Source organism: Paramisgurnus dabryanus, chromosome 2 (genome assembly GCF_030506205.2).
Source record: "Paramisgurnus dabryanus chromosome 2, PD_genome_1.1, whole genome shotgun sequence".
In the NCBI taxonomy this organism is placed as follows: domain Eukaryota; kingdom Metazoa; phylum Chordata; class Actinopteri; order Cypriniformes; family Cobitidae; genus Paramisgurnus; species Paramisgurnus dabryanus.
The window spans coordinates 35,424,750-35,451,944 of record NC_133338.1 but is presented as its reverse complement, the minus strand read 5'-3'; the positions used below and the strand labels follow the sequence as shown (position 1 = coordinate 35,451,944).

At 37.6% G+C, this 27,195-nt stretch overlaps 1 protein-coding gene across 1 annotated transcript in view; it reads right to left on the bottom strand.

Annotated features, from left to right (window-relative positions):
* ptprn2 (protein tyrosine phosphatase receptor type N2) overlaps positions 1–27,195 on the bottom strand; it is a 177,350-nt gene that overhangs the window by 125,370 nt on the left and 24,785 nt on the right. The window contains exons 3-7 of the mRNA XM_065289392.2: positions 14,082–14,195; positions 2,590–2,710; positions 2,276–2,426; positions 619–1,021; positions 132–380 (exon numbers count right to left, since the gene is read on the bottom strand). Of these exons, the coding sequence (XP_065145464.1) occupies positions 132–380; positions 619–1,021; positions 2,276–2,426; positions 2,590–2,710; positions 14,082–14,195 (1,038 nt within the window). The remainder of the gene's footprint in view (positions 1–131; positions 381–618; positions 1,022–2,275; positions 2,427–2,589; positions 2,711–14,081; positions 14,196–27,195) is intronic.

The following is a 27,195-nucleotide window of genomic DNA, read 5'->3' as shown; positions in this document are numbered from 1 at the left end:
CCAACAAGAAAACCTTTATGCATCAAATCAAGATGATCACCAGCAATAATGAATATGATTTTGCCTCCAAGAGCCTCAATATCAAATATCAATTTCTCACAAACTTTTTCTTGTAAAACTGGGCTTAGTACCTCTTGGTGTGTTGTTTTCAACTTTCTCCATCTGATTTGATTGATCACCAGGTTCCCACTTGCCCTTTACTTTATCATCTGGCCTCTTATTCTGTGTGACCTCTCTATCTTTCACCCCTTCCCCTCCATCCACCACCTGCAGGGCCTGGGTGATGACCTTAGAGAGCTGGTCCAGGTCGTTTGTGGACAAAGCATCCACATTGACACTCTGGCGTCCAAGCTGGTTAACAACTCTGTCGATGAACTTTTCTAAAAAAGGTTAGAAAAGAAACTGCTAAAAACTATTCACAACGTGTTAGCATCATAAAGGTTTTACAGGTAGGTTTAATTTCCAGGGAACACACATAAATATAAATGTGTAACTTGAATGCACTGTAACTCCCATTGAATAAAAAGCTCTGCCAGATTTATACATGTAAAGGTTTTATTCATTTTTTAAACTTTCCGCACTTATTTGTTTTATTTTTAAGACAAAAGATTTGCTCACCATCTACAGAACTGAGGGCATTCTTGGGAGCAGTGCTGCTTGCTCCAGATTTAAAAAGCAGTTTTTCGATTCTTGGCTTTGGAGGTTGTCTGGAAGCTCCTGGCTCTTTTACTATTTTGGAAGCGGGAGCGTGCTGAAGGCTAAAATAGCGCAGTTTTCCCTGTGTTTGACCTTTTTCAAGATTTTGCGCTCTCATGGTCCCAGCTTGATACTGCTGAAGCTCAGCGAGAGCGACTCCAGTACGATCTTGTTCAAAACCAGTGAGGGATGATCGACCCGGGGGAAGCTGTTCCACAATCGCCTGGAGATCAGGTCGAGTTTGTGTGAAAGAGATGCGGGGTGGAAGAGGTTTCTCTTTGAGCTGAATAAAACCCTTATGATTGGGAGGTGCATTTTCCCTGTACTGAATGAAAAAAAAAATCACATTATAAATTCTAATGTTAGACTAGACACTAGAAGTATGTTTCTATTACCAAGACAATACAAAAATTATGTCAGAAGTATAAATTAGTTTATATCAGCCACAAAGTTTCAACCACAAAAAACATGTTAACATCCATCAGCCTCCCTGTTTTTGCCCAGCATATCGTTCTGCTCTATTTAAGAGATTATATAAAACAATTAGATTTTCTCCACCCCTGCCGAATGGAAGGCCACACTGACTTCAGAACAGCAGGGTTGGTTTCGATGAACAAACCACCACATACACATGCTGTTTTCAAAAGCACCACAGGATACTAATGTTCAATAGTGCCATGAACTTTTCAACTCTCATGACTGTTAACTTCGAAAGAGGTTGTTTGGTAATGGTGTTTGGCTATCAAGTAGGTTCTGCATTGCATTTTATGTAGCTACGTACAGTATGTGTTTAACTGACAGCTGTAATGTAGTGCCGAACAAGTAATAACGGTGAATTGCCAAACCACAGCAAACGCTGACTTTCCACAGTATTTAACATGTACTTGCTGTTAAGTGAACTTAAGTGCATTACATAGCTGAGCAAATATAATGCCCAGCTTTTGTAATTGCTATAATCTGTGGCCACCAGTGCTAGCATAAAAATAGCAAGCAGTAACGTTTTACGTTTTCAATTGAAAGTCAGAAGCTAATGCCAGAGGCTGAAATGATAGCTTTTTATCCATACCATATTTCAATACCAGCAAAACGGCATGTTTAAATTTACAATGCCATATTTACATATGTGCATAATGAAAATTAACAAAATATTATGACATCAAAACTATAAAATATTACACAAAATCTATGATTATTTAACATTTTTAAAGTACCATTAATGATTTACAAATGCAAAATATCTACAGTATGCAAAATGCAAAAAAATTAATAGAAAAATGAGCGGAATCTTTATGACTTCAATTTGGCAATATTGTGTTATGAAATAAATGTGGATTTAAAAAATGACTCTGAGCAATAAAGGCACCTCTCATCCACACAATGAAAACAAAAATATTCTCTAGTACCACAGACTTTCAAAAACATATATGTTTGAATATTGCGATTAGATTTTACAGATCACATGATATCATTCGGTTTCCTGCTTTAGACAGGAATTGTGTTGGCCAAATCTAAACCACTGATTGTTTGCAGTACATCCAAATATAATATGGTGCAATATATATTGTTGTTGGAGATATACCTTCCAAAGGACTTGTTCCCCTTGAGGGCTCTGCTTGAAAGAGACACCATCACTACGCTGGAAGCCTAGATTCTGTAGGTACCTCTGTAGTGTCCTGCTGAGTTCTTCATTTTGAACTTTAGGCTTCCTATCATCATCTGAAATGTCCGTTCTGTTTAAAATACAGTTTCATATTTACAAACAGATCAATAGTAATAAAATCACAAATCTTTAAAAAATATGAAAACTGAAATGCTTCAAAAAAACAACAATAAAGATTTCAATAAACATTTTTGTCACAGATACACACCACAGCAGAAGCTTTGGAAACTCACCTAGGGGAGTTGCCAGTGAAATGGGAAGGGGTGTTTTTAAATCTTCCAAAGGGAACCTTAGGTAGCTGTGAAAGCTCTTTTGATATCACCTCCTGAGTTGTGTCATCCTGCCAAGTATATCCTACAATAAAGAGACAGAGAGAAAAAAGCACTATCAACATAAACGAATAGGATTATTTTCATCCTGAATCCCTGACATTTAAAAATAAATTTACAAAGACTCAACAAGAGATATACAAGACGTCAGCATCATGGTTAAGGTATAATCATTCTCTTGCAGTCACAAAGCATTACCTTGCCAGCTAGTAAAATTTAAAATAAACTGCTGCTGATTTTCTAGCTATTCACAATCATTAGTTCCTGTATTCAGGCATGAAAACGGGTCAGGGGTGAAAAAGGTGAGAAGGGCGCTCGAGGGGCGATGTGGCCTCTGATGGGGCCGCGAGGTGGGAGGACCCCCCCCAGAATAAATATTATGGGCTCATTAGGGAACATGCTGTAACTTAACTTATTTATTCTTCAGGCATGTGATTGGCCAAGGACAAAAAAGAAGGAAGGAACTCAACATCCCTCCGTGTGCGCAGAAACAAAATTCCCACCATAACATACATGACCATTATTTCAATTATTTAATTCTGACGGACAATTTAGATTTAAAATGTAAACATTTGACTAGTAACAGAAACCATATTTAATTAAATGGGTTGATAAATGTGGAAAGCTGTAACAAGTAGAATTCCCTTACTATTTTACATCTGCAATAATTTTATTTTGCCATAATCAGACCATCATTCACAAGGCCAAACAATTTTAAGTTGGTTTTGCAATAGGGTGGACCTGAAGGCCTACATCTAATTTAAAATGACTTAATTTTACAATATAGTACTGGTTAAATGAATGACATTATGGTTTTTGAGTCATGGGTTGAATAATTTTCAGATAAGCAAAAAAGTGATGTGGAAAAATAAAATAAGAACAAATCAAGACATTACAAGCATATAAAATAGAAAAGAACAAAGTTACAAATAAAGTAAGATCTAACAGTATTGATTAGGTAGAAAAACAGTATCAAATTAACATAACACTGTTTTCATACTATAAATTAAATATAATTAATCTTTTTAAAGCTATAAAATTGATTTTCCTTTTGTCTTTTGTAGTTTGATTAACAGTAGTTTGATTAACTAGTAGACCAATGTGACTTACAAGCGAGGAGTACGTCCATAATTCGTTCCAATCCATTCCAACAAAAATCTTTTAGGTCACTTTGCAGTGTCAGTCTGTGTAGATATGTTGTTTTAATTGATTGACGCATTAGAATTCCACAATGATAGTTTTACAGCGTTTTGTGTTGACTTTACGTCCCGAAGGCAGTCGCTCTACGCATCTTCAACAAGCGTGTATGACGAAGAACACAGAAATGCGGATGACATCACAGTAGCGCGAGAGCCGTTCGAACGCAGACTTCCTTATGACTTCTCGATTTACTCTTGTGATACTTTGATGTCACCTGCCTGCCTGTCGGTTTTTGCAGCGCAGCATGAACTCAAACAAATCTAATGTCTGGGATACATGTTTGGATGACGGCGAAGGGCGCGTCTTCAAACAACGCGCGCATACCCCCCCCTCCACCCCAAAAATGTTTTCTCATCGAATCTGCATGATTCACGTGGGTCACCTTTTTTGAATTCAAAACGACGAATTTCGCCGAAAGGTGAGGGATTTTCATGCCTGTGTATTTGAGTAATTCATCATCTGAAGAACTTGTGATGGAGTCTTTCTTTCAGTAAATTTACCAATTAAAAAAACAAAATACAAACAAACAAAAAATAATATTAATCAACCCACCAAACTAATAATATTAATACTGACATCAAATCCCATCTTGTTTTCAAGCAAGTGTCATTCTGGAAATGTATTTGTCAACCTTTCATGCAAATGTCACCCAATCAAACATACTTGAGATTATTCAACATGCATGCTAAGGGACACAGGTATGTGCTAAAAGGATGTATGGGAGGAATGTCATTAACCAGCCCCAGAAGCAGAGGAATGAACGATCTGAAGAGCATCTTCTTAAGCCCTTTAGACATGACCTCATTAGCCATTTACCAGCTTCCAATACTCAGTCTTGTTAATTCGATTCCCCATAAATCTGATGGGTAGGCGCAAAACAATCTCTTATTTACATAATGTGTGGTTCAAAAGTCTCATTCCACTTGTGAAAATACTTATATTTTGCATTTTTATAATTGAATACAAATAGAAACACTAGCTTGAATGTCATAAATTGTAAGCGTTTGTTTTTTCTTTGCTTTAAAGGGATAGTTTACACAAAAGAAGACATTTTGATAAATGATGGTAACCACACAGCTATGTGCGTGCCATCATTTATAAAAATATCTTCTTTTGTGTTCAACAGAATAAATAAACTCACACAGGTTTAAAATGATGACAGAATATTCAGTTTTGGTATCCCTTACCACAATTTATGTTGTTTTTTCCACATTTAAAGGAAACATTTTCATTACCGCAATGTGTCCATGACTGGATTTGGGTTCTTTGACATGGAAATATTTATAATAAAAAATTTAAAAAAATAAAAAGCTTCAGTGCATGTTATACTATAAACATTTACAGTAAAGAAACATGTGGTGTTTGGTGATCATTGGTAAATGTAGAGACAATAATAAGGAATATAAATGTGTCCAAGACCAATTTTCTTATCCTCCGCAACAATTTTCAATCATTGTTTAAGCCCTTAAGGAACATTTTCAAAAAAAAAAAAATGTTGGAAGGGACATAATTGACTGTGACACTCAAGATGGCTACCAGGTAAGCAGTTCTTATTTTTTCTCTCCAGATAAAAGTTGAAATTTTGTTTGTCGTAGTACCTAGACAACTTTTTAGTTCTCATTACCGAAACATGAGTTTGTAAATGCATATATTTAATGTAATATCATGTTGCAGTAATGATAATTTTTGATAATGATAATCTAAAGAATTTAAATAATTCTATAGGAAATATTTTTTATATCCTCTAAAAATAATGGTTATAGTAAGTTCAGACCTTAATCGTATATGTGCAAAAACAATTGGCTTCAAGGACTTTTAAAAAACACCTTCTAAGTCTGGATTTCGTGAGAATCACCCATATACATCATCTTGTCCATTACTAAAGCAACACACAATGAGGACAAAGACAGCAGGACCACAGAAAACCTTTCAAATAGAATGCAGGAATGAGGAATTGAACAGTTTAACTGAAAAAGCAGACACAAGGACAACCATTTATATGGTACACCAGTTTTTAACCTACATGGTAACACACACACACACACACACAAACACACACACACACACACACACACACACACACACACACACACACACACACACACACACACACAAACGTCCAGCCTTCTTGTCACCCACAAGAGTTTCAACCTTTTGCCTCAGCAAGGGTCCACCTCATTAGGTCTTGGATAGAGCCTGATATAATGTGCTATTACTAATTAGCGGCAGAGCCATTGATGTTCCTGCTATTAACAACAGTGTGTGTGAGTGGTGGGGGGGTTGGGGTGGTCCCCCCAGGTTTCCAATAACAGTGACAGAGGACAAGAGTGCGCCATGATCTTTAAAGGATTCAAACTTTTCACCCTCTGTGTCTTCTGGAGGCACAGAAGAATACCCAAATGGGTGTACAAGTAAAACCATTTTACAGCTGACAAACAGTGTTTTGTTCTCTTTGATTTGCTTCATTTTATAGTATAATAGCAGGGTGCATGGTCTAGTACTGTATATAGGACTTCCATACAATCTTTATGAATTCATTGATTTAATTTAAAGCATCTTTTGAATTCATTTGGGAATGCACAGTGCTGTACTTGACCAATTTTAAGGGTACTGATTGAAATTATGTCAGCGATAATCTCTATCAGCAAAGTAAATTGTCACTACAGTATATATTATTGATTAGAATGGTCATTATTTAACCTTAAAAAAAAATCCAATCTCTATTAATCTCTTTCAACCATTCCTTAGTAGTTAATCTTATATTGACAATCACTGATCTTGATAAAGAAGCAACCTACATGGTACACACATACGATGATTGACCGAACAGCTAAAACAGTCATTGCCCAAAAAATGGTCAACATTAAAAAACACTGCAGCAAATGAAAGCTGTTTACTACTAGTCAGGCATCTGTTTATCTGGAATTCCTCAAGAGACAGCTTTTAGGCAGATTAAGACTGTCTGGCTGTCTTAAGCGAAGCTTGTACAAAATGATGTGAACTTTGCTGTACATGAACAGATGCAGAAAGATAGAGAAATAATTTGATATTCAAAGAGATCCTCTGCGGAGCAGTGAACTGCCGAGAGCTCTGTAGAAACTGTTGACATTTGCTTACTAAACACCACTTGTGGAATGTTAAAAAAACAGACATTCCCTAAAACCTATTGCATACAGTATTAGCAACTTTAGTTATTGTATTGCAGCAAGCTGTGAATTGTATTCTCAGGTTTGTTTTTTATTCAAATGTTCTTGTAAATATGCAAACAGATAATTACAAATGTGCACAAGAGCACATGACCTTGCTGTGTTGAAAGCATTAATGCCACAAATTAGCAACAAGATGTAATTCAGTTCTACAGTGTAATGATGCAATATCTCGCAATATTGGTTTTACCAGGCCTTGCGAGAATTCATTTTGTACAGTATGTACAGGTAAAAAAGTCCTTAGCATTTTGGAGGGCTTATATTCTTGTTTAACAGTGACCTAAATATCCATTCAGACACAGTGCTTCTCTCTCTCTCACTATCAAATAAATGCAAACTTCTAAATACATTAAAGCCAACCCAAAGTTGCTTATAGTATTTTTCCAAATCTAATTAGCTCCATTCCAACTAATATTATATTGGTATGCCTTGTGTTCTCCTATTTATTTATTCTATTTAATTTGTCATGTCTCTTACAGGATTTTACCACAGTGCTTTGATTTTGGTTACTCATTTCATTACTGCTGTTCTGTACGCCAGTTCATGATTTGCCTTTTAATATGATTGAGTTCAGGTTACAATGAGATCCAAGTTACTGCTTTAGTTTCTTAACATATAGTTCATCACAATATCTACACCCTGAATATGTAAAATGTATTATATTGAGTTTCATTAATATCGTATCACTTGCAAAACAAATGCCCGTCCTCCGGCATTAGGTTATCACGACTCTCTCTTTCCATCTCACACAAACAACCTCACAGGTGTCATGGCGGTTTTTAGCACAGGCTATGTTTATATTTAAATGATAGACGTGCAAGAATGCATGGTCTGTTCCTGGCTCTTCAACTCTTTCTTTATTCTTCTTCCTCCTCTCTATTCTCTCTATTGGTTATGGTAGTAAGTAGGTCTAATGCACATGTCAGGCAGAATCAGCTTGCTTCACTAAGCTTCTGTTGAACATGTCATTTCTACCTGTATAATGGTAAAGACAGAGGTCACTGCTCAACCTGGAGGACCATGTTATGCAGCTATATATGCCTCATTGCACAAGTGTCTGTTCATAAGTCTTGTGTTGTGCTACCTGAACCCCTAACCAACAAAGTCAAAAGATCATCTGCAGTACGTACTCATAATGTATAAATCTGTACATTTACTACACCTGTTCTGGCCCACAAACATTCATAGATGGTTAAATATTACTGCAATATCATAAAAAATAAGTCACCATATCGGAATGCTTCGTTTTGCTTTTAAAGGTGCATTGTGTAACTTTTAGAATAATCTCTTGACAGAAATGCAATATAATATACATAACTATATTATTAGTGGTGTATAAAGATCTTACATAATGAACTGTATTGTTTTTATTACCCTAGAATGAGCTGTTTTTATCTACAAGTTACACCCATACACCCTTACATGGTAGTCGTTGTCATGTTTCAACTGTAGCCCTAAACGGACACATTTTTTCTACATGTTGTCTCAGATGATGATATGTTGGTCCGGTGGTTACTACTAGAGGGGTCTTCACGGGGCCACTTAGAGACGAAAACCCGAGGTCTGACCGGAGCAGGTTCGGGTCTAAAAGTTTTATGTGTGCCTTGGACACGGGTTGGGTATAATATTAGTGATTTTGGGTAATTTAAAATGAATGTGCATAAGTCATTTTCCAACCACCCCTATTTGCCACTGCATCGCTTTCATTATGCATAGGCTTATGGTAATTGTCAAAATAGTTTTTCCCACTTGTCATCCTGACATAATGTTGCCTATCCTTTTTTTTACAGTTAAAATTTAATAAAATGAACAATACACTGCTGTGGACGTTGTTTACTTCATTCATGTGTTTTACTGTGTTAATGGAATAAGGATGCGAGTAGGATTCGGTATTCGGTTTCGGATTTGGAAGAATCTTTAACAGTGGATTCGGTATTCGGCCGAACCCAAAAAATCTGGATTCGGTGCATCCCTAATATTTATGCACATCAGGTTCGGGTAAAAACTGATTCGGTCATTTCTGGTTATTTTATTTGGACCCAAGAAGAACTCTAGCGGCTACCATATGCGTTTTAAAATTGAGGGGTGAGCTCTTGGTTTCAATTTGCAAAATTTTACACACACCATTTAAAAAAGTATTAGCATTCTAAGATACAAAAGTACATCCTTAATAATAAACAATATATTATCATAAAACTTTGTCTAAATCGAAGTCTTAATAGCGTCAGAAACAAACATTATGCTTCCAGATGAGTATAGATTCCAACAAACAACATTTACATCTATGCATTTGGCAGATGCGTTTATCCAAAGTGACTTACAGTGCATCAAGTATAAAAAATTTTTTAGCAGCAAATAGGTTCCTTGGATTTGAACCCATGGCCTTTTGCATTGCTAATTCTATGTTCTACCACCAAGTTATACAGGAAGACTTTAAATGAGTTCATATTCAACAACTCTCTATTACAGGTGTCCTTCCATAGGTGTCCAGCTGCAAAATCCTTCTCAGTTCTTCCCCTTCATCACACTCTTTATTGCTAGCTTCTTGCCAAACTGACTGTCACTTCCTGTCCTTCTCTATTCATTAATGATCTAAAGTACATTTGTGCTTATACACTGTGGGGGTATGCCCAAGTCAAAAACTGCTCTGGAAGAAATCTGTAATTTACATATAGGCTACTGATACAGAGACCCAGAGCAACTGAAGAACATCTAAATACAGTAGAATGAAATAGGGGGCATTTTACTGCAGAGAGGGCTGTCTGTCAGTTGCCATGCTGGGCCTATATGACAAAGAGGTTGAATTCTTACCATCCAGTCAATGGCATTCATCTAATGGCATTGTGGAGGGTGTGTGGCGACTCCACAAATTGCTCGATTTCTTCAGCTACTCTAGATTTGTGAGTCAATGGTATTGATGTTTTCTATATCTATCTGCCTATCTACCTCTTTGGCTTACTTATGCTCCTGTGAGGATGAATGTGAAATCATGTCAGTCTGCTTAAGGCTTCTGGAAGGCTGACAACGGGTGTATTGTGATGGTTGAGAGGTGGACGGTTTGGTTATTTGTAATACACACAAACAAACACACGCACACACTCCAACAGTACAAAACTTTTCAGACAAACACACACATACAGGGTAAAAGGCCAGAAGAACAAGATGAGATAGCTGCAACCATTACATAGCTAAACATTTCATCTGTCTGCTAAACTGGGCACAAATCACAAAAAGAAAAAAATGCAAACAATCAAAGCACACACACACACACACACACACACACAACATAAACAGATAACCATTTTCACTCAGAAAAATCCACACGGGTATCATGAAATCCGACATTTGAGAGCTTTCCCGCAAACCGCTCTAAAATTAAAATAAAAACACTGCAACCGCCTGTCAGTCAAGAGATGAGGTTTTAGACACCATCTGCATCCAAAAGAAGAGAGAGAGAGAGAGAGAGAGAGAAAGCCGAACACAGCCTCTCATCCGTCTGATCCCGCGCTCTCTATTTGGCTTGGGTAATTGGAGTAAGTCGGCCATCTCTTTGGCTCTCTAATATTCATTACCATGTTGGTAATTTACCCAAAGACGGTTGTGTGCCTTCCACGCTTTTCAACTCTCATTTATGCCTGTTTGAAAAGATCAAGCTGGGAGCAAGTCTCTGCAGCCTATTAAAGGCTCTGATCCTTCAGCAAAACAGAATGGACCATGCTGCCCCCAAATGGATATGTTTGAGAATGACAAAAGCAAGCCATATCATTTGATTGGTCTCACTAATAAAAAATAAATATATGTCAGCAATGTTTAAGGGAGTAAGACTTAATGCCTCTTACTTTAAGAAATTAAAATACATGCAGTTTTTATATTAAAACTGTATTCTTATTAGCCTATTATTGTTAAGAAGTATTACAACTAAATAAACGTGACTGATCTTCATCCCACATGCTGTTTAGTTTATTATAAAACACTGCCCAATATAGTCAAGGCACACAAAAGCCAAAATCAAGTTTTGAATTACTATTATGGATGAATGAATGAATTTAATATTGATGTAATATTGCTAATAAAGGGAGTCACACGCCTTAAACTGTTGGTTTTGAATTTGTGATAAAACCCACTGCAAGTGAATGTATCCATGCTAAGTGTAAGCTACAGAGGACGTCTGTTCAAACAAAGCAGACTGTCCACTTAAAGTCAGGTTTAACAGGTTAAGACTAACAGAAGTTCTCCTTCACCTGAAACGGTACCTCCAGTCCATGGCTGCTAACACAGTGTATCATTGAAAAAGCTTTCTGTCTTGAAAGCTCTCAGATGTCCATTTCCAAGCCCCTGAGCAGTGAATGAGTGCTCAATCTCATCCTTTCATCCTGCTCTCTTTCATCTGTCCATATGACAGACAGCAACAACGTACCACAATAGATGAGCGCACGTTTGGCTGCGTGTCAGCTTCGAGTTGACGGGCTCTGGAACCGATTGTGACAAGCTTCTGCCAAGGAGAAATTTCACTAGCTACGTAGATAGCACTGGTGAAACCATTTGTTATATTATTTCTTTTTACTCTGTAAATCATTGATCTTCAGTTTGACCAGATTCCAAACATGGCAACAAGATACACATCAAATGAAAAGTGATACAGCTAAAATAGCTGGTGATTAACTTTAACAAAATCATTCAGCTCACTAACAATTTAGGACACTTTTATCCAGTCTAACTTACAATTAAGAAAAACATGACATTCATGTGATGGAGACAATAACATGAGATGCAGTGATGCAGTACAAAGTTCAAACAACTTGACTAAGGAGCTACAAAAAGACGATTGGGTATGACCAAATAACATGAAAAATAATAAATATCAATGTTTTGACTTCTAATATTTATTTGCTCAATTAATTCAAAGTAATTTATAAAGTAATATAAAGATTTATATGGCAATAATAGTTAGGTGTCTAAAAGAAAAAAAACTGGGGACATTTAGTTTACTGATACAATTATAAAGATCTCACACTGACACAGGGAGAACATGCAAACATCCAATCCAGCCGAGGCTTCAACTGGGAACCTTCCTGTTGTGAAACAGGGCCGGCCCAGGCTCTGTTGGTCCCCTAGGCAAGTTTTTAAATAATTGAAAATGATTTAAGATCAGACTGCTCTGAATGCTTTTAAAATGCTCTTGCGGTACTTCGATGTCATAAGTCAGTCGGTCTGCGCAACACTGCATGAGTCAAATGCAACAAATCAGGGATTAGCTTTGTAGAGGTGCCCTTGGCATTTTGCCCTCTAGGCAACCGCCTATCTTGCCTATGCCATGGGCCAGCCCTGCTGTGAGACAACAGTGCAACTGTGCAACTCACTGAGCAACTGTGCCACCTGCGTTTCTAGTTGAATATGGAAGATGCTTCTCTTCTCCTTATATGTTTTTTCTTTCTTATAATAAATAACCACGGCGAATATCAATAGTTTAAAACGGTATTATATACCATTTAAAATTTTACAAAAACACAATACAGCAAAGCCACAATATGCATGATTTTGAAATAAAATATCCAAAAATCACTTGCACAGTTTGATATATTTCATGTGGTTGTGTATTTACATTATTTCAAAGGTTCTCAAGAGTTTGTAAATCCAGAAAAATTGTATATAATAAATTGTAAATAATGCCTCCCTTCACATAATGCACCCTAAATGCACTTATGTAAATAGCACAACGTAAATTGCTTTATATGAAGGTTAAATTGATATAACGTTACATTTGCAAATTGGAAAAAGTACCATGCAAATAAACACATTTTTATTGATAGTTACAAACGTTATTCCATGATAACCTATGCAACTAGGGCATTAAAGGGGCCATGGCATGTAAATCTGACTTTTTCCATGTTTAAAGCAACACTATGTAGTTTTTTTACCTTTAAATAATGTCTCTAAAATTATTTCAGTGATAGAACAACTTTTAACTGGACAAATTGTACTGTTGCTGCAACCTAAGCAGCCTCCTAGCTGCTACAAGCACACTCTGAAAGTGGTGGTGGAGGGTAGGAAACACAGTCCCTCCCCTCCCCCCGCCTGCAGAAGAGTGTCTGATACCAGGCACTGTTGCGCTTTTCAACCACATGGGAGAGCTGTAAGTCATTTTTACATGGAAACTACATAGTGTTGCTTTAAGTGCTGTAACTGGGTTCCATGTGTTTCTATCAACCTAGAAAATGTGAAAAAGAACAACCCAGTAACTTAGTTTTAGTAAACCATTCACAGCAAGCACGTGAAAAATTAGGTCATTAAAATTTGGCTCTCCTTATGATGTCATAAGGAGATCTTATTATAATAATACTGCCCCTTAATCAGCACTATCCAACCATGGCACTGCCATTTAGTTCAGAGAGAAAGAGAGGAAACAAAAATAATTGACAGCACAACTGAGTTTGAATAGCAACAAACCACCATCATTGTGATCAGCGTTTGCATTTCATCAGGTCATTTGCATTTTAAAGGACACACCCAAAATGGCACATTTTTGCACACACCTACAAAGTGGCAATTTTAACATGCTATAATAAATTATCTATATGGTATTTTAAGCTAAAACTTCATATATCTGCTCTGGGGACACCAAAGATTTATTTTACATCTTTAAAAAGTCTTGACATGTGACATGTCCCCTTTAATCGTTGAAACTAATCATTTGCAGAATAAAAGTTTTTGTTTACATCATTCATGTGTGTGTATTTATATATACATATTCATTATACACAGTACACAAACATATATGATTTAAACAAAAACTTACATTTTTTGTCGCGATTAATCGTTTTGCAGCCCTACATGCAACACAACGTCATTTTATTTGCGCCAGGAGAGGACAAAAACACAGAAATTAAACGAGTCGTTTTTTTTAGAAGAACAGTCAGATTAAGTGTGATCATGATAAACAGACATGCAGGACAGCTGGTAGAAAGGTTAACAAATACAGCGATGTGATACCTCTGTGGGCCAGTTTCTGGAGAAGGTTCCTCAAACGTTGCAGAGATGCTGGAGAGACAACATATGTATAAGAAACAGTCCCTGAATATCCCCGGCATCGCCCAAACACCCCATCTGCAAAATAAACACACAGACACATGTAGGCTACACATCACACACTTGCAAAATGACTCTCAACTATATTTTTTCACCTCAAGCTATAAATGATAAAGAAAAATATCTTATTGTCAAACATGTTGCCCCGATAATTAGATATGGTAACCATTCATTGGGGTTAAAAATATGGTTTATTTAATAAATTCATATTTTAATTCACTTAAGCAGCTTACCACTGTTTACATATACCTGTACAAGAAAGCATAATACTATTGCTTTTAACTAGAGTGCAGTGAATGGCAGCAACCATGATAACACCATTCAAGAAAACATGGCCACCTGTGTTAAGCTTAAAGCAAACACACAAGCGTCTGTGGCCACCAATTTGTTTTGTAGGCTGAGGTTTGTGTTTGGGGTCATAATAGCCATAGGGGTTTAGGGTATTTTCTTTTTTGACACTTTCAAGATAAGCGCATAGGCCATCAGGAAATGCGCCTATACACAGACACACGCACACACATTATCTGGCCCCTTCTTTATCTCCACATCACCAGGGACCCAGTGCCACTCAATAGTCCGTTGCTAGGCAACCCAAACCATGGCTGAGATTGGCTTCATAATTCAATGGCTATCTGGGTGAACAGGGAGGATGCAGGGTATAGCAGCTGTCCTCGCGAGGAATACTAATGACCACAAGTGTTCCTTCACTATGTAAAGAGTTTTCATCTATTATCTCGGCGTGCTTATTTCTGCCATAATGTGACTGTCAGACTAATACACCAAGATAAAAGTAATACGCGCTCTGTATGATTTGTCGGATTGTGAAAGTCATTGTAAATTATATATTGTCTCACTGATTATCTTTAACAACCACAAATAGCTCTTATTTAGAATATAATTGTAATATGTGATAATGAGCGCATTAAAACACAGTAGGGAAGAAAGGAGAGAAATGCATTCAGTGTACTGAGACAACCTAATCAAGTGAATAAGAATTTAAAATAAAAAATGAGACAAAAACAACAAACCTTTATTCTCATCTTCATAGTATGCATAGTAAATATCCCACATTGCCTCATGTTGACCTGAAAGCCTGCTATTTCAAAACTTTTTACATATGTACTAGACACATGACATAACCAGCAGCAAGCGGACCATTTTCACTGCCTCCGTGTCGGTTTCCATAGCAACCTCCCTCGCTGTCGGCAGCCTTTTTTTGCCGTCTCCGGGAATAATCACACTCTAATTACAGTCATCGCACTCAAATATAGACTCGGCTGCACTTTCTTCTATCCCACGATTCCTCGAGCTCAACACTGTACAACCATTAAACAGTGCCTAAGGGAAATAGACTGAGTGGTAATATAAAATCTGTCATGCAGTCTGAATGATCAAACATGACACATTGGCTTCCCACTTGGCGGTAAATGATATGCCTCTAGAACTGTGAGCTTTGTCACTCATTTGCAAATGCTCCTCGTAATACTGGCCGTAATAAGCGTAATAACAGACCCCTGTCAGGTCCATGGTCAAGAACATCCCAGTCTGTGCTATAGTCAGTATTGTGACAGTTCTGTCCCCTGATAGATCCGAGCTGACGCTAAAATGGGGAATACAGACTGAGATTTAGCAGCACTTGGTCCTTTTAGACAAAGTTTCGGTTTATCTGAGGTCTAAATTTCTGCTTTGTCATTTTGCACGTGGCCTAATGCAATGAAGCTGTCAGTACAAGCAGACAGATGGTTTAAAGCAACTGAAATTTGAGCAGGTTATCATTACTATACATTGTTTATTAACCTTAAATATCATGAATTTCATGTAGGACATTGCTTAAAATTGGCTGCATAACAAGCACAGTGTCATTTTCAAATATGCACCCTGGCTATAAGGTTAAAAATTAATTATGCAAAAAATTAAACATGCATGTATTCTTAGAATAGCAATAAACATTTTAGTGTCATATTTATTGGTGCTATTACACTTATATGAAATGATCTATGCTCACCTGCAGTGTTAAAGAATATATTAAAGTGACAACTTGCTATTCAATACTTGCTGTAATTCCTGTGTTCTGCCACAAGGGGGAGACTTGACAAGATAAAGGTTGACACTCCAAGATCAAAGCATAAACTCTTGTTTTCAGTAGCATCAGTTAAAATGTAATGTTATGTTTTAGATTGAAATGTGTCACATACTAGGAACGCTATTCTTTGTTAGGTCAACATTACATGGCATGAAACTGTGGCCTTAAAAGAAAATATATCCATCATTAAGGGAAACAGCAAACAGTAGGAAATATACTGATATTGCCATCTATTAAAGTGGAATATAGTAGTAGATATTGATATATAAACAAACAGACAGACTGATTCCTGAGTGCAAAGGCATGGAGCAGGCAGTGAGAGTTAATATAAAATGCTTAAACTACTGATGCAAAACAAACCACAAGGCTTCTTCGAGGCTCAGAAACTAAATTATTGGAAAAAATGCAGACGCAGAGAAACTACAAAACTTCAATGCTACTGTGTGACATTTTTGTGCATTAAAGATATTGGCAGTACAAAGACAGATAAAAGAAAATGAGACACTAAAGTCTATCTACGATGCTGACATTAAAACTAATTTGTGGATGGCAGACTTGCAAAGTGGCTTTTAATATCCTTTCTGTTACTGCATGAGTACAGATAAATAAAATAATAAATAAGAAGTATACTACCGCACAAAGGGTATTTAACCTTTTCTTTTCTGTGCAGTCATATTGAGTCCCTGGATGGGCTTTATTCAGAAATGTCTCCTATCCTACACTCAGGTTATGATTCTTAATACATCAAATTAAAACCCACATTCAACTGAGTTGCCAATAAAGCTGTCACGATTCAAAATGAATAGAAGCAATATGGCCAAAACCACAGAAATAACCATAACTCAAGCCTCTCTCTTTAGTGGTTATTAAAGAAAGAGAGAGGGTCGTGAGGATGCAACCTCTAGGGAGTAAAGTTGTAAAGAACTTCCTCCGCTGATGATGCTGAGGCTATTATGCAAATCAATATAACAAGAGCAACACCGTGTCGCAACCAAATCAATACTAATTCAGATATAAAGTTTTTGTGGTCTGTTGGTTAATTAAAGCCTTATTAGTGATGAGAGGGCCAGATAACTATAGACAAAAGGTTGTTGCTATGCTTAAAATGAATGGCATAATGAATAACAGAGCTTGAAGATTATTTCGAATTCCCAGCCAGCTATTCCAAGACATTAAAACCAGTACTATAATGTGTTTCAGACCACACAGATCACCACAGAGAATCGATTTCACAGTGAAGAGTGAACCACAGAGTGATGCTAATGAAGATAAAGAACAGTCACTGCCACAGAGTAAGAGTCCATTTTGGCAGCATTATAACCACAGATTTAGTATAGATTAACTGGATATGTTGAGGCTTTTGCTTAACATGGCAATTAGTTAATTTAAAGATCTTAATAAATGTTAAGCCACTAAGGTGGTATAAACAGTCCTTCCAGGAAATGCTGAGCTATTTGTGAAGTTTGCAGGTAAAAACCATTGATCATGCGACACGTTTTCTTAAAAAATGTGATGGAATATGCGGCAGGGCTCGCAAAATCGCTAGCCCGACGTCCCGGGGCTATTGTTAATTCCTGTCGGGCTACCGAAATGTATCTCCGCCCTGCCCGTCGGGCTATCTTGGGGAGGAAATAATAATTTAATGTTTTTGCTTTGTCTCAGATTTAGTTAGGTAATTATATTGTATGTATTTTGGCCGCGCGTCCTCTTGTCAGTCATTATCATCACGTAACAAGTGAAACTGTCAGGAAATGAAGTGAAAGCATAAACCCATCCTTTAATGTGCACGTCTGAAATGCACGCGACCCTCTGCACGTGCTTCTCCCGGCTTCGCTCTTCACGAGCACCTGCCTGCCCTTGTGCTCAGCGCAAACTCTTCATTTTTACCTCATAGACTAACATTGTTTTAGCGTTTCTTTTTTCTTTCTTCAGTTAGTAACTTAAATATGTGAGAAGGAAAATATATTTGAGGGATTTCCGATCGGTTTGACACTTCTACGCTATTATGAGAATATAATGCTAGAAGCTTTTGATAGGTGACTAAACAGCAGTGGTAAGATATTTTACATAAAGCGAATATAATGTTTATTTATAATTTCGTTTTACCTCAGAGTCTAACATTATTCTAGCGAAAATAAACGGCTATGGTAAGATCTATTAACCTAAAGGGAAATAAATATCTGTTTTAAGTCTTCTATATTGTTTTAAAGTCACTGGTTGTTTATATATTTGATAAAATACTTTGTTATCTAAATACAATATGTGATATGTTGAGGTATTTTATTATATTAAATTATATTAAAAATAACCTGTGTTATAATACATTCATATAATATTTCAATAATATAACAATTCAATTATTCTAACGTTAGGGCAACGTTAAAATAACCTAAAAATAACATTAGGGGAATGTTTATTTTCTTTAAGAAAACATTCCTTGCTATAAAACAAAAACCTTGGAAAGTAACATTCTAGAAACCAAAAACTAATGTTAGGGGTATGTTTTGGGAACCAAATTGTTAGCTGGGGATGGGCAGAAAAAGTTGGCTTACATGGAAATCCAGGATTTATCAATATTACATTAAACAGTGTATTTTTTATTCGGGCTAGTTGTATTCATTTCGGACTACCAAAAATGAAAGAGTGCCTGCCCGAAGGGCTACCAGGAATTAAAAAATTTTGCGAGCCCTGTGCGGAATATTTATGCAATTTTATGCAATGAAATTGCGGGAACTTGCAAAAGTGCAGGAACTTGCCAAAACTGCGGGAAGTTGCAGAAACTGCGGGAACTTGCAGAAGCTGCGGGAACTTGCAGAAGCTGCGGGAACTTGCAGAAACTGCAGGAACCTGCAAAAACTGCGGTCGCGTAATTACGTCACTTCATAATGTTCCCATGACATCAGGGGACATGGCTGCGCTCGTGTGAAGTGAATGCAACATTTTTCAAGTTTCTGCTAAGATATATGTGACTTTTTGCTAAGAAAATGCGGGGATTATGAAATCATGCAAGCCCCGCATATTTTGCACGTGGAAATCTGCAATTTATGTGGTGAAAGTGCGGCATATTTGAAAAAATGTGGCCCCCGCATAATATGCAGACTTTGGCTGATTATGCGTTGAATCAAGCGATAGTATAAAGCGTTTTTCTGGAGGGACTGTATAAGGGTTGAACACATTACATTTTAAAAGAATAGTTCACCCAAACATAAACATTCTACAATAATGCCATCCCAGATGTATAGGATTTCCTTTCTTACAAAAATGTTATATTAAAATGCTGTAATGCTATCTTCTTTTATGGGACCCAACATAGTGAAGCTCCAAAAAGCACATGCATCCATATTTCAGTGATCCAGAAAACATTAAAGATCCCCAATTTTCCTTTTCATGATTTTATCACATTTTGGTGCCTGTGTGTGTTAGTACATGTTAACAATCTGCAAAGTTACAAATTCCAAAGTCTACGATGACATGAGGTATTGTCACGACACCAACTGAAATCTCTTTTTTTGGACTACAATGAATGAAATAAGGCAACAGTTTACTTTGGCAGCGAGTTGACATGGACTTGATGCACATTATCATGCGAAAATATGTCAAAATAGGTGCCTGCTGCACATGCGTCCAAAGGGTTTATGACAAAAGAGACATTCACAAAATACTAGGGCTGTCATAGATTAAAATATTTATTTCTGTGTCTATGTCTATATATATATCAGGGTTGCGCATTTGCACGTTTGTGTGCACACGCTTCAGATGTCAGCGTCAGGAAGATCACTTTTGAGTCTTGTCACTCTTAATAATTTGTTTAACATCATTCAGCTCCCAAACTTATCTCTTTTAATAATTATTTTAACATCAAGCAAGTACTGCAGTTTATTTTCTATAATGTCTGCATGCTTTAAAAAAGAAACCAAAAAGTGAATGAAGACGCATCTTTGCTTTAGATTATGGATTTGGGACGGTACGTCTCTCAGGAAACATACAGATAAAGATCATTTATATGACCATTTAGAGCTTTGGATTCGCTAGACGAGAGCTTAATGTTCTTATTTTTATGAAAACCTCCAATTCATCTAGACAGCGCGGGTCACTTGCTGCGTCTCAATTCATCCAGCTGTGGGCTAGACCAAGGGTCAAACAGAAATTGCGTGTTGCGTTAATCGCACGTTAATAAAATTAGTGGCGTTAAAATGAATTTGCATTAACGTGTTATTAACGTGTTAATTTTGACAGTGTAAGTGTCTGGCAAACGTAAGCATCTCTTTTATCATAAACCCATCTGCAGCAGGCACGTTTTTTGACATCGCGTGATGCACTTAAGTTTACACTTAAGTTTACATGACGAGCTTTGCATTGTGCGCCCCCGATAAAGAAGTCTCTGGCCGCCACTGTTGTACATTTACCATCTCTACCAGGTGAGCTACATGAACACTTACAGCAAAACAGCAGGCAGAAATCATTTTCTTACATTTTAACAGCTTCTAAAATATATTGTATTGATTTTAAATGATTCGGCCTTCATTGTCAACGTGAAAATGTCGAGCAGCGTGGCACTAGTCTATCAGTTTGATGAAAGCACACAGAGGATATTTCTTACAAAAGCTCCTATCCAAACACAGAAAAGGTCAGCTTGTCTAAGCAGATTATGACTTGAATGCTAATAGTAAATGTATAGACTGCCCTGTAGTGCTTGTCTGAAAAACATATTTTATCAAATTTTTGATTCCCTCTCTGGGAAAAACTGTTTAATTGGATGAAGCACTAATATGCATCTTTTCCGACAAGTTTATATAGTTTATGACAACCCTGAACCCCAGACACCAACACTCAAACCATCAATTATAGAGACAATGTTATATTAGTTTTTAACAGCATGAGTAAACAATAGTCTTTGTAAATTAAATTGTACATGTGTTATTTCTTAAACCGATATTGCTTTCTCCTCATGACCTTGCCTAGGGCGCCACAACCTCATGAGCCGGCCCTGTGTTCTTCAAAAGTCTGAAAAGTAACATCTGTCATGCTCCACCAGAGGGCACCCTATCATGGACATTCTATACTTTTTGTGCACTACATTTCCCATAATCCTTTCCACAATTTTATTAGCACTAATCAATCTTAACTGTCTTGTTATCTATTTAAACTTGGTCATTGCTTTTACTAATTGCTAAGTCTTGCCATTGTCACCCTGCGATCCAGCCAGTTCCGGTTCCATAGTTTCTGTCTATTGGTTTTCCTGTTGTTTCATTTTCTTTGTTTTTGGATTGCTTGCCTGTGTTTCAACCTCTGCCTGTTTTATGGATTTGCGATTGTGAATTACCATTCAATAAAGTTTGCAGTTGGATACTCATTCTTCACGTCCTTGTGCAGATCGTGATAGGTTCTTTATAGAACCATTTAGGCAAAATGGTTCTTTTATCACATCGTGAAGCCCCTTTTTTCAGAGCGTACAGATGATGAGTCATTAACAAATTAGTCATCATAACAAAAAAATATATGATAACCAGTGTATTTTCTGACAAGTCTGCTAACTTTACTGTACTTAGCTAACATTAAAGAGCTTACATTAAAGGGTTAGTTCATCCAAAAATGTAAATAATGTCATTGTCTTTCCAAACCTGTAAGACCTCCATTCATCTTCAAGACAGTTAAAGATGTTTTATATTTCCGAGAGCTTTCATACTGTCCATGTCCAGAAAGGTAATAAAAAAATCATCAAAGTAGTCCATGCAACATAAGTGTGTCAGTTAGAATTTGTTGAAGCATCAAAAATAAATTTTGGTCTAAAAATAACAACAATTCCGACTTTATTCAGGATTGTCTTCTCTTCCGGGTCTGTTGTGACACTGCAGTGACGCTGCTGACATGTTATCTGGTGTGCCCGAGCTTCGTTTACAGTCTAAGGGATTATGACATCCGCGACATGCACACTTAAGGCCATTTCACAAGGTACACAGCAAGCGGCAAAATCGCCGCGCGGCTACAGTTTTAGTAGTAGAAGCATTTTGTGCAGCATTTAGTGCAAATATGTTTATCTTAAACGGCACCTGCCGTGAAAAGCCATGTCTTTAAAAGGGATTTTTTTTGGGTGCACAGGCAAGGTGCACTTCTGTAACCGCCCCCCTTTTGCCCCCCTACAGCAATACCAAAATACAAACATTGTAGAATAGCTTGAATACAGCGTGCGTGTACCTCAGACTGTAAACGAAGCTCGGGCACACCAGATAACACGTCAGCAGCATCGTACGTCAGCAGCGTCATTGCAGTGGCATGCAAGCGGATTCACAACAGATCCGGAAGAGAAGACAATGCTGAATGAAGTCACAACTTTGTGATTTTTGGACCAAAATGCATTTTCGATGCTTCAACAAATTCTGACTGACCCACTGGTGTCAAATGGACTACTTTGATTATGTTTTTATTAGGGCTGAACGATACATCGAATTTTCATCGTCATCGCGATATGAACTCACGCGATGAACACATCGCAACAGACAGCCTTGACGCGATGAATGAAGGGAAAACAGTAAGCGCATGTAATAAACGTTTGACCTATCACGTTTAGTCCTGAAGACATGTGCTGCGTCCGAAATCGCCTACTACCATACTATATAGTATGCAAAAAGCACTACTTTGCCTACTATATAGTGTAACAGCCAGAGGTCTGTTACTACCTGCCTCTAGGGGGAGTTAATGAGCTACCCACCTGCTAGTATTAAAGCCTGGCTTACCACAGAGCAAGATATATGTGAAGCATGGCTTTGGCCTTGAGTGTTTCAAACAACCCTGTGTCCTGATTGGGAAACTTTTGTTTTATGCTCAATCCAAAAGGACTCCTAATATAATGGTGAATCTCACCCCATGGGCTGCAGGCCACAGGGATTAATTGGATCCCAATGAATGGGTACCTCATATTTGTCCTTTAAATGGGTTTGTTGCATAGAAGGTTCCAATATGACAGTGTTAGCTGCATGAGTGGATTCCTTTGCATTTCTTCACCCTTTCTGGATTCCAAATTCATCTGGACATTTGTTGGACATTTTGCTGAGGCAATGGACATTTCAAATGAACACCTCAGATAAGCTTTTTCACATTGTTCATCGTCATCAATCTTACCACTAAACTGTTGTTTACCTTTTATGTAACCTGTGTGTGACATTGAGAACTATATATCTTCATGGTAAATTATTGTTATATTGGTTTTGTGTTTTGATACAGTTTTCAATATATGTAATTTCACTTCAATTCACTGTTTTGTTGTGGTCTCTTTACACATATTTGTATCTAAACTCGCAATTGGTTTTCTAAGCCCTCCCAAATTTCAGATTTATAATAATCTAATTACAAGGTGTAGTTTGTGATTGTTATATAATGGCGCCCGAACAGGGACCTGAAGAAAACTGATTTTTTTTGTTAATACTATATTGTGTATGAGACTTAGCATAATATGGCCAGCCAGAAAGCTCAGGAAAGGGTTGAGACCATACCTGAATTAGATTTCGCATCTGACCCATTTACCACCCATAGAGAACCCCTTAAGGAATTGATTAATACATTCAGTGAGTTATATATTGAATCTGAGGAGGAAAATGAAGAGGATATGGATGAGAATTTGGATGATCTCCCTTTACCACCACCACCACCACACCATGATGTTGCTGAAGAGCTGTGGCAGGAGAAGTTTAATTCTGTTACTTCCCTAGTAGAGCACCTAACAGAAAGGGTAACGTCAATGGAAAATCGAATTGAAGAATGCTGTCAAAGGGTCAGTGAGTGTTGCACCTTTTCTGAAATGGAACATAAATGTAAAGGTATTGAAGAGAGGGTGAATTATCATATTGAACGTGAATGTGATAGAGTGAAGAAAAGGCTGGAACTGGCAATACAGGATTTGGGACAATCAATGGTGGACTGTTTAAAAAGAAGAGATGTACAAATTGAACAAAAGTTCAAATCTCTTACTCCAATAGTATCCACTCCAAAACAACCACTTACTGGTGCTTTATTCCCTTCCCCTATTGGAGACCGAACATATGATGTTCAGTCTACTCAAGCTGTACAGTACAATCCCCCTGTGAAAATAGATTTTCCAAACTTCAGTAATGATCAAGATGAAGATCCTGTGATGTTTATAGAACGTTGTGAAGAGTATTTTGCTGTACGTCCTCTATCTGACAATGAGATACTTGCTTCATTAACAGCTGTGCTAAAGGGAACTGCTAAAGACTGGTGGTTGGCTGAGAAAGGGAATGTTACCAGTTGGATTCAGTTTAAAAGAGTTTTTTGCACTCCTTTCTTAGTGAAGACTATGAAGATGTGGCTGCGAGGAGGTTATTAGAAAGAAAGCAGGGTGCTAAGGAGAGCATCCGTGACTTCGCTTTCCACTATCGGGCACTATGTATGAGATGGAAAAAGAAAATGACAGAAAAAGAAGTGGTACAGGCTATACTTCGGAACTGTAATCCACGCTTGGCAAGTTTAATGAGAGGAACTGTAAGGGATGTTGGAGAGTTGGTAAGAATTGGAACCCAGATCGAAAGGGACTTTGATGAATCTAAAAGGTACTGGAGTCAAATTAACGTGGAAGAACAAAGGAAGAAAACTCAATCAAGTCGAGACCCTCAACGTAAACCCCTTATTGCAAACACCAGAATTGTCCAGTCCATGCATAAAACAGCAACCCCAGACATCAAAACTGTGTCAATTCCTATCGTGCTTCGAGATCGATATTTTGTAGCCATGGTGGATACAGGCAGTACGTTGTCCCTTATACAGGAGTCCTGTTGGAGACAGTTGTGTAAAAAGGAACCCTGTGATCCAAGTGTAGGACAGTTATTTATGCTGGCTAATGGACAAAGACAGACTGCAATTGGAAAGGTAAACTGGCAGTGTGAGATTCAGGGACGACAAGTAGACCTGACATTGTTCATTTTGAAGGATACTGATTTAACAGTACCAATTCTATTGGGCATGGATTTTCTACTGGCTACTGGAATTGTGTTAAACTTTCAAAAAGCACAGTACATATTGCCTTCAAAAGAAGCTGATGGTGAAGATTCTTTTCCATTTTTGATTAATGACTTTCCACCTTCAGTACATTTTTACCTTGCTGTACCCTCCCCACCTGTAACAGTTGTAACTTTGCAGACCATTCAACAACTTGTACAGAAAGCTGACACACAACAACCCATTAAAAACGACTTGGAGAGTCTGATGCTGGGATGGCCAACGGTATGTACCCATGATTTTGGACATACAAATCTGGTAAAACACTGTATCATTACCACTGATGAAGTACCCGTTAGGAAAAAGGCTTACAAAGTTTCTATAGACAAACAGCATCTGATCGAGGCAGAAATCAAGGAAATGCTTGCTAAACAGATAATTCGTCCCTCTGTTTCACCCTGGGCAGCTCCTGTGGTAGTGGTACCAAAAAAAGATGGTGGGTCAAGATTTTGTGTTGATTACAGAGGACTGAATTTAAAAACTTACCTTGATGCTTATCCTATGCCACAAATATCTGACATACTGGAGTCGTTACATGGAGCAGTTGTGTTTAGCACTCTGGATCTAAAAAGTGGATATTGGCAGATGGAGATGGAGGAGGGCAGCATACAGAAAACCGCGTTTGTGACCTCAGCTGGATTATATGAATTCTTACGTCTACCATTTGGCCTAAAGAACTCTGCTGCATCATTCCAGAGGCTTATGGACCATGTGTTGAGAGAACTAAAAGGAAAGTGTTGCTTTGTGTATATTGATGATGTTGTTGTGTATTCTAGAAATGAAATGGAACATCTTCAACATCTCAGCCTGGTGTTCAAGTGTTTTCATGAAGCTGGACTTACCCTAAATCTTAAGAAATGTCATTTTATTCAACGAGCACTCACATTTCTTGGCCACGTTGTTTCAGGTGAGGGAATTAAGACAGATCCATCTAAGGTAGCAGCAGTAAGTGAATTCCCCGTACCGCAATCTCTGAAGGATGTCCAACGTTTCTTAGGTTTGGCTGGTTGGTACCACCGCTTCATCCCTCATTTCTCTGAAAAAGCTGCCCCTCTGCATGCTCTTAAACAAAAGAAGGCCACATGGATCTGGTCCGAACAATGCCAGCAATCATTTGAGACCATAAAGCAAGATCTGACACAAGCACCAGTACTAATTCCACCAGATTTTAATAAACCTTTCAGAGTGCAAACAGATGCCAGTGAAGTTGGATTGGGAGCTGTACTGACACAGGAAACAGAAGAAGAAGAACATGTCATAGCATATGCTTCCAGACTACTTAGAGGAGCTGAAAAGATGTACTCCGTTTCAGAGAAGGAGTGTTTGGCAGTTGTGTGGGCGGTAGAAAAGTGGAGACCATATCTTGAAGGACGACCTTTTGAGGTGGTAACGGACCATGCAGCACTAACATGGGTTTTCCAACACCCCAAACCATCATCTCGACTTACCCGTTGGACCATTCGTTTACAAGGTTTTCAGTTCACAGTTAAGTACAGGAAAGGCCTTTGTAATGTTGTTCCCGATGTCTTATCTAGAACTCAGGAAGGCATTACCTCATCTCCGGTGCTTGCCATGGTTAAAGCTGTTAAAATCAAAACCATTCCAGCTAATGTTCCAGTAGATCTGACACAAATTGCAATTGAACAACAAAAAGATGTGGAAGTCCAGGAGTTGATTAAAAAAGCCAGCTTAGAGGTGAATCATGATATTTCCAGAGTACATTATGTTATGCAGAATGGAACTTTGTTTCGCAGTGTACCTGATAGCCACAAGGGGCAGAAGCTACAAATAATTGTACCTATGTGTCATCGTAAGGAGTTCTTGCAGTATGCCCACGACAACCCATTAAGTGGTCATCTGGGAAGACTGAAAACACTTCTCAGACTTTTGGATATAGCCTATTGGCCTACTTTAAGAACAGATGTG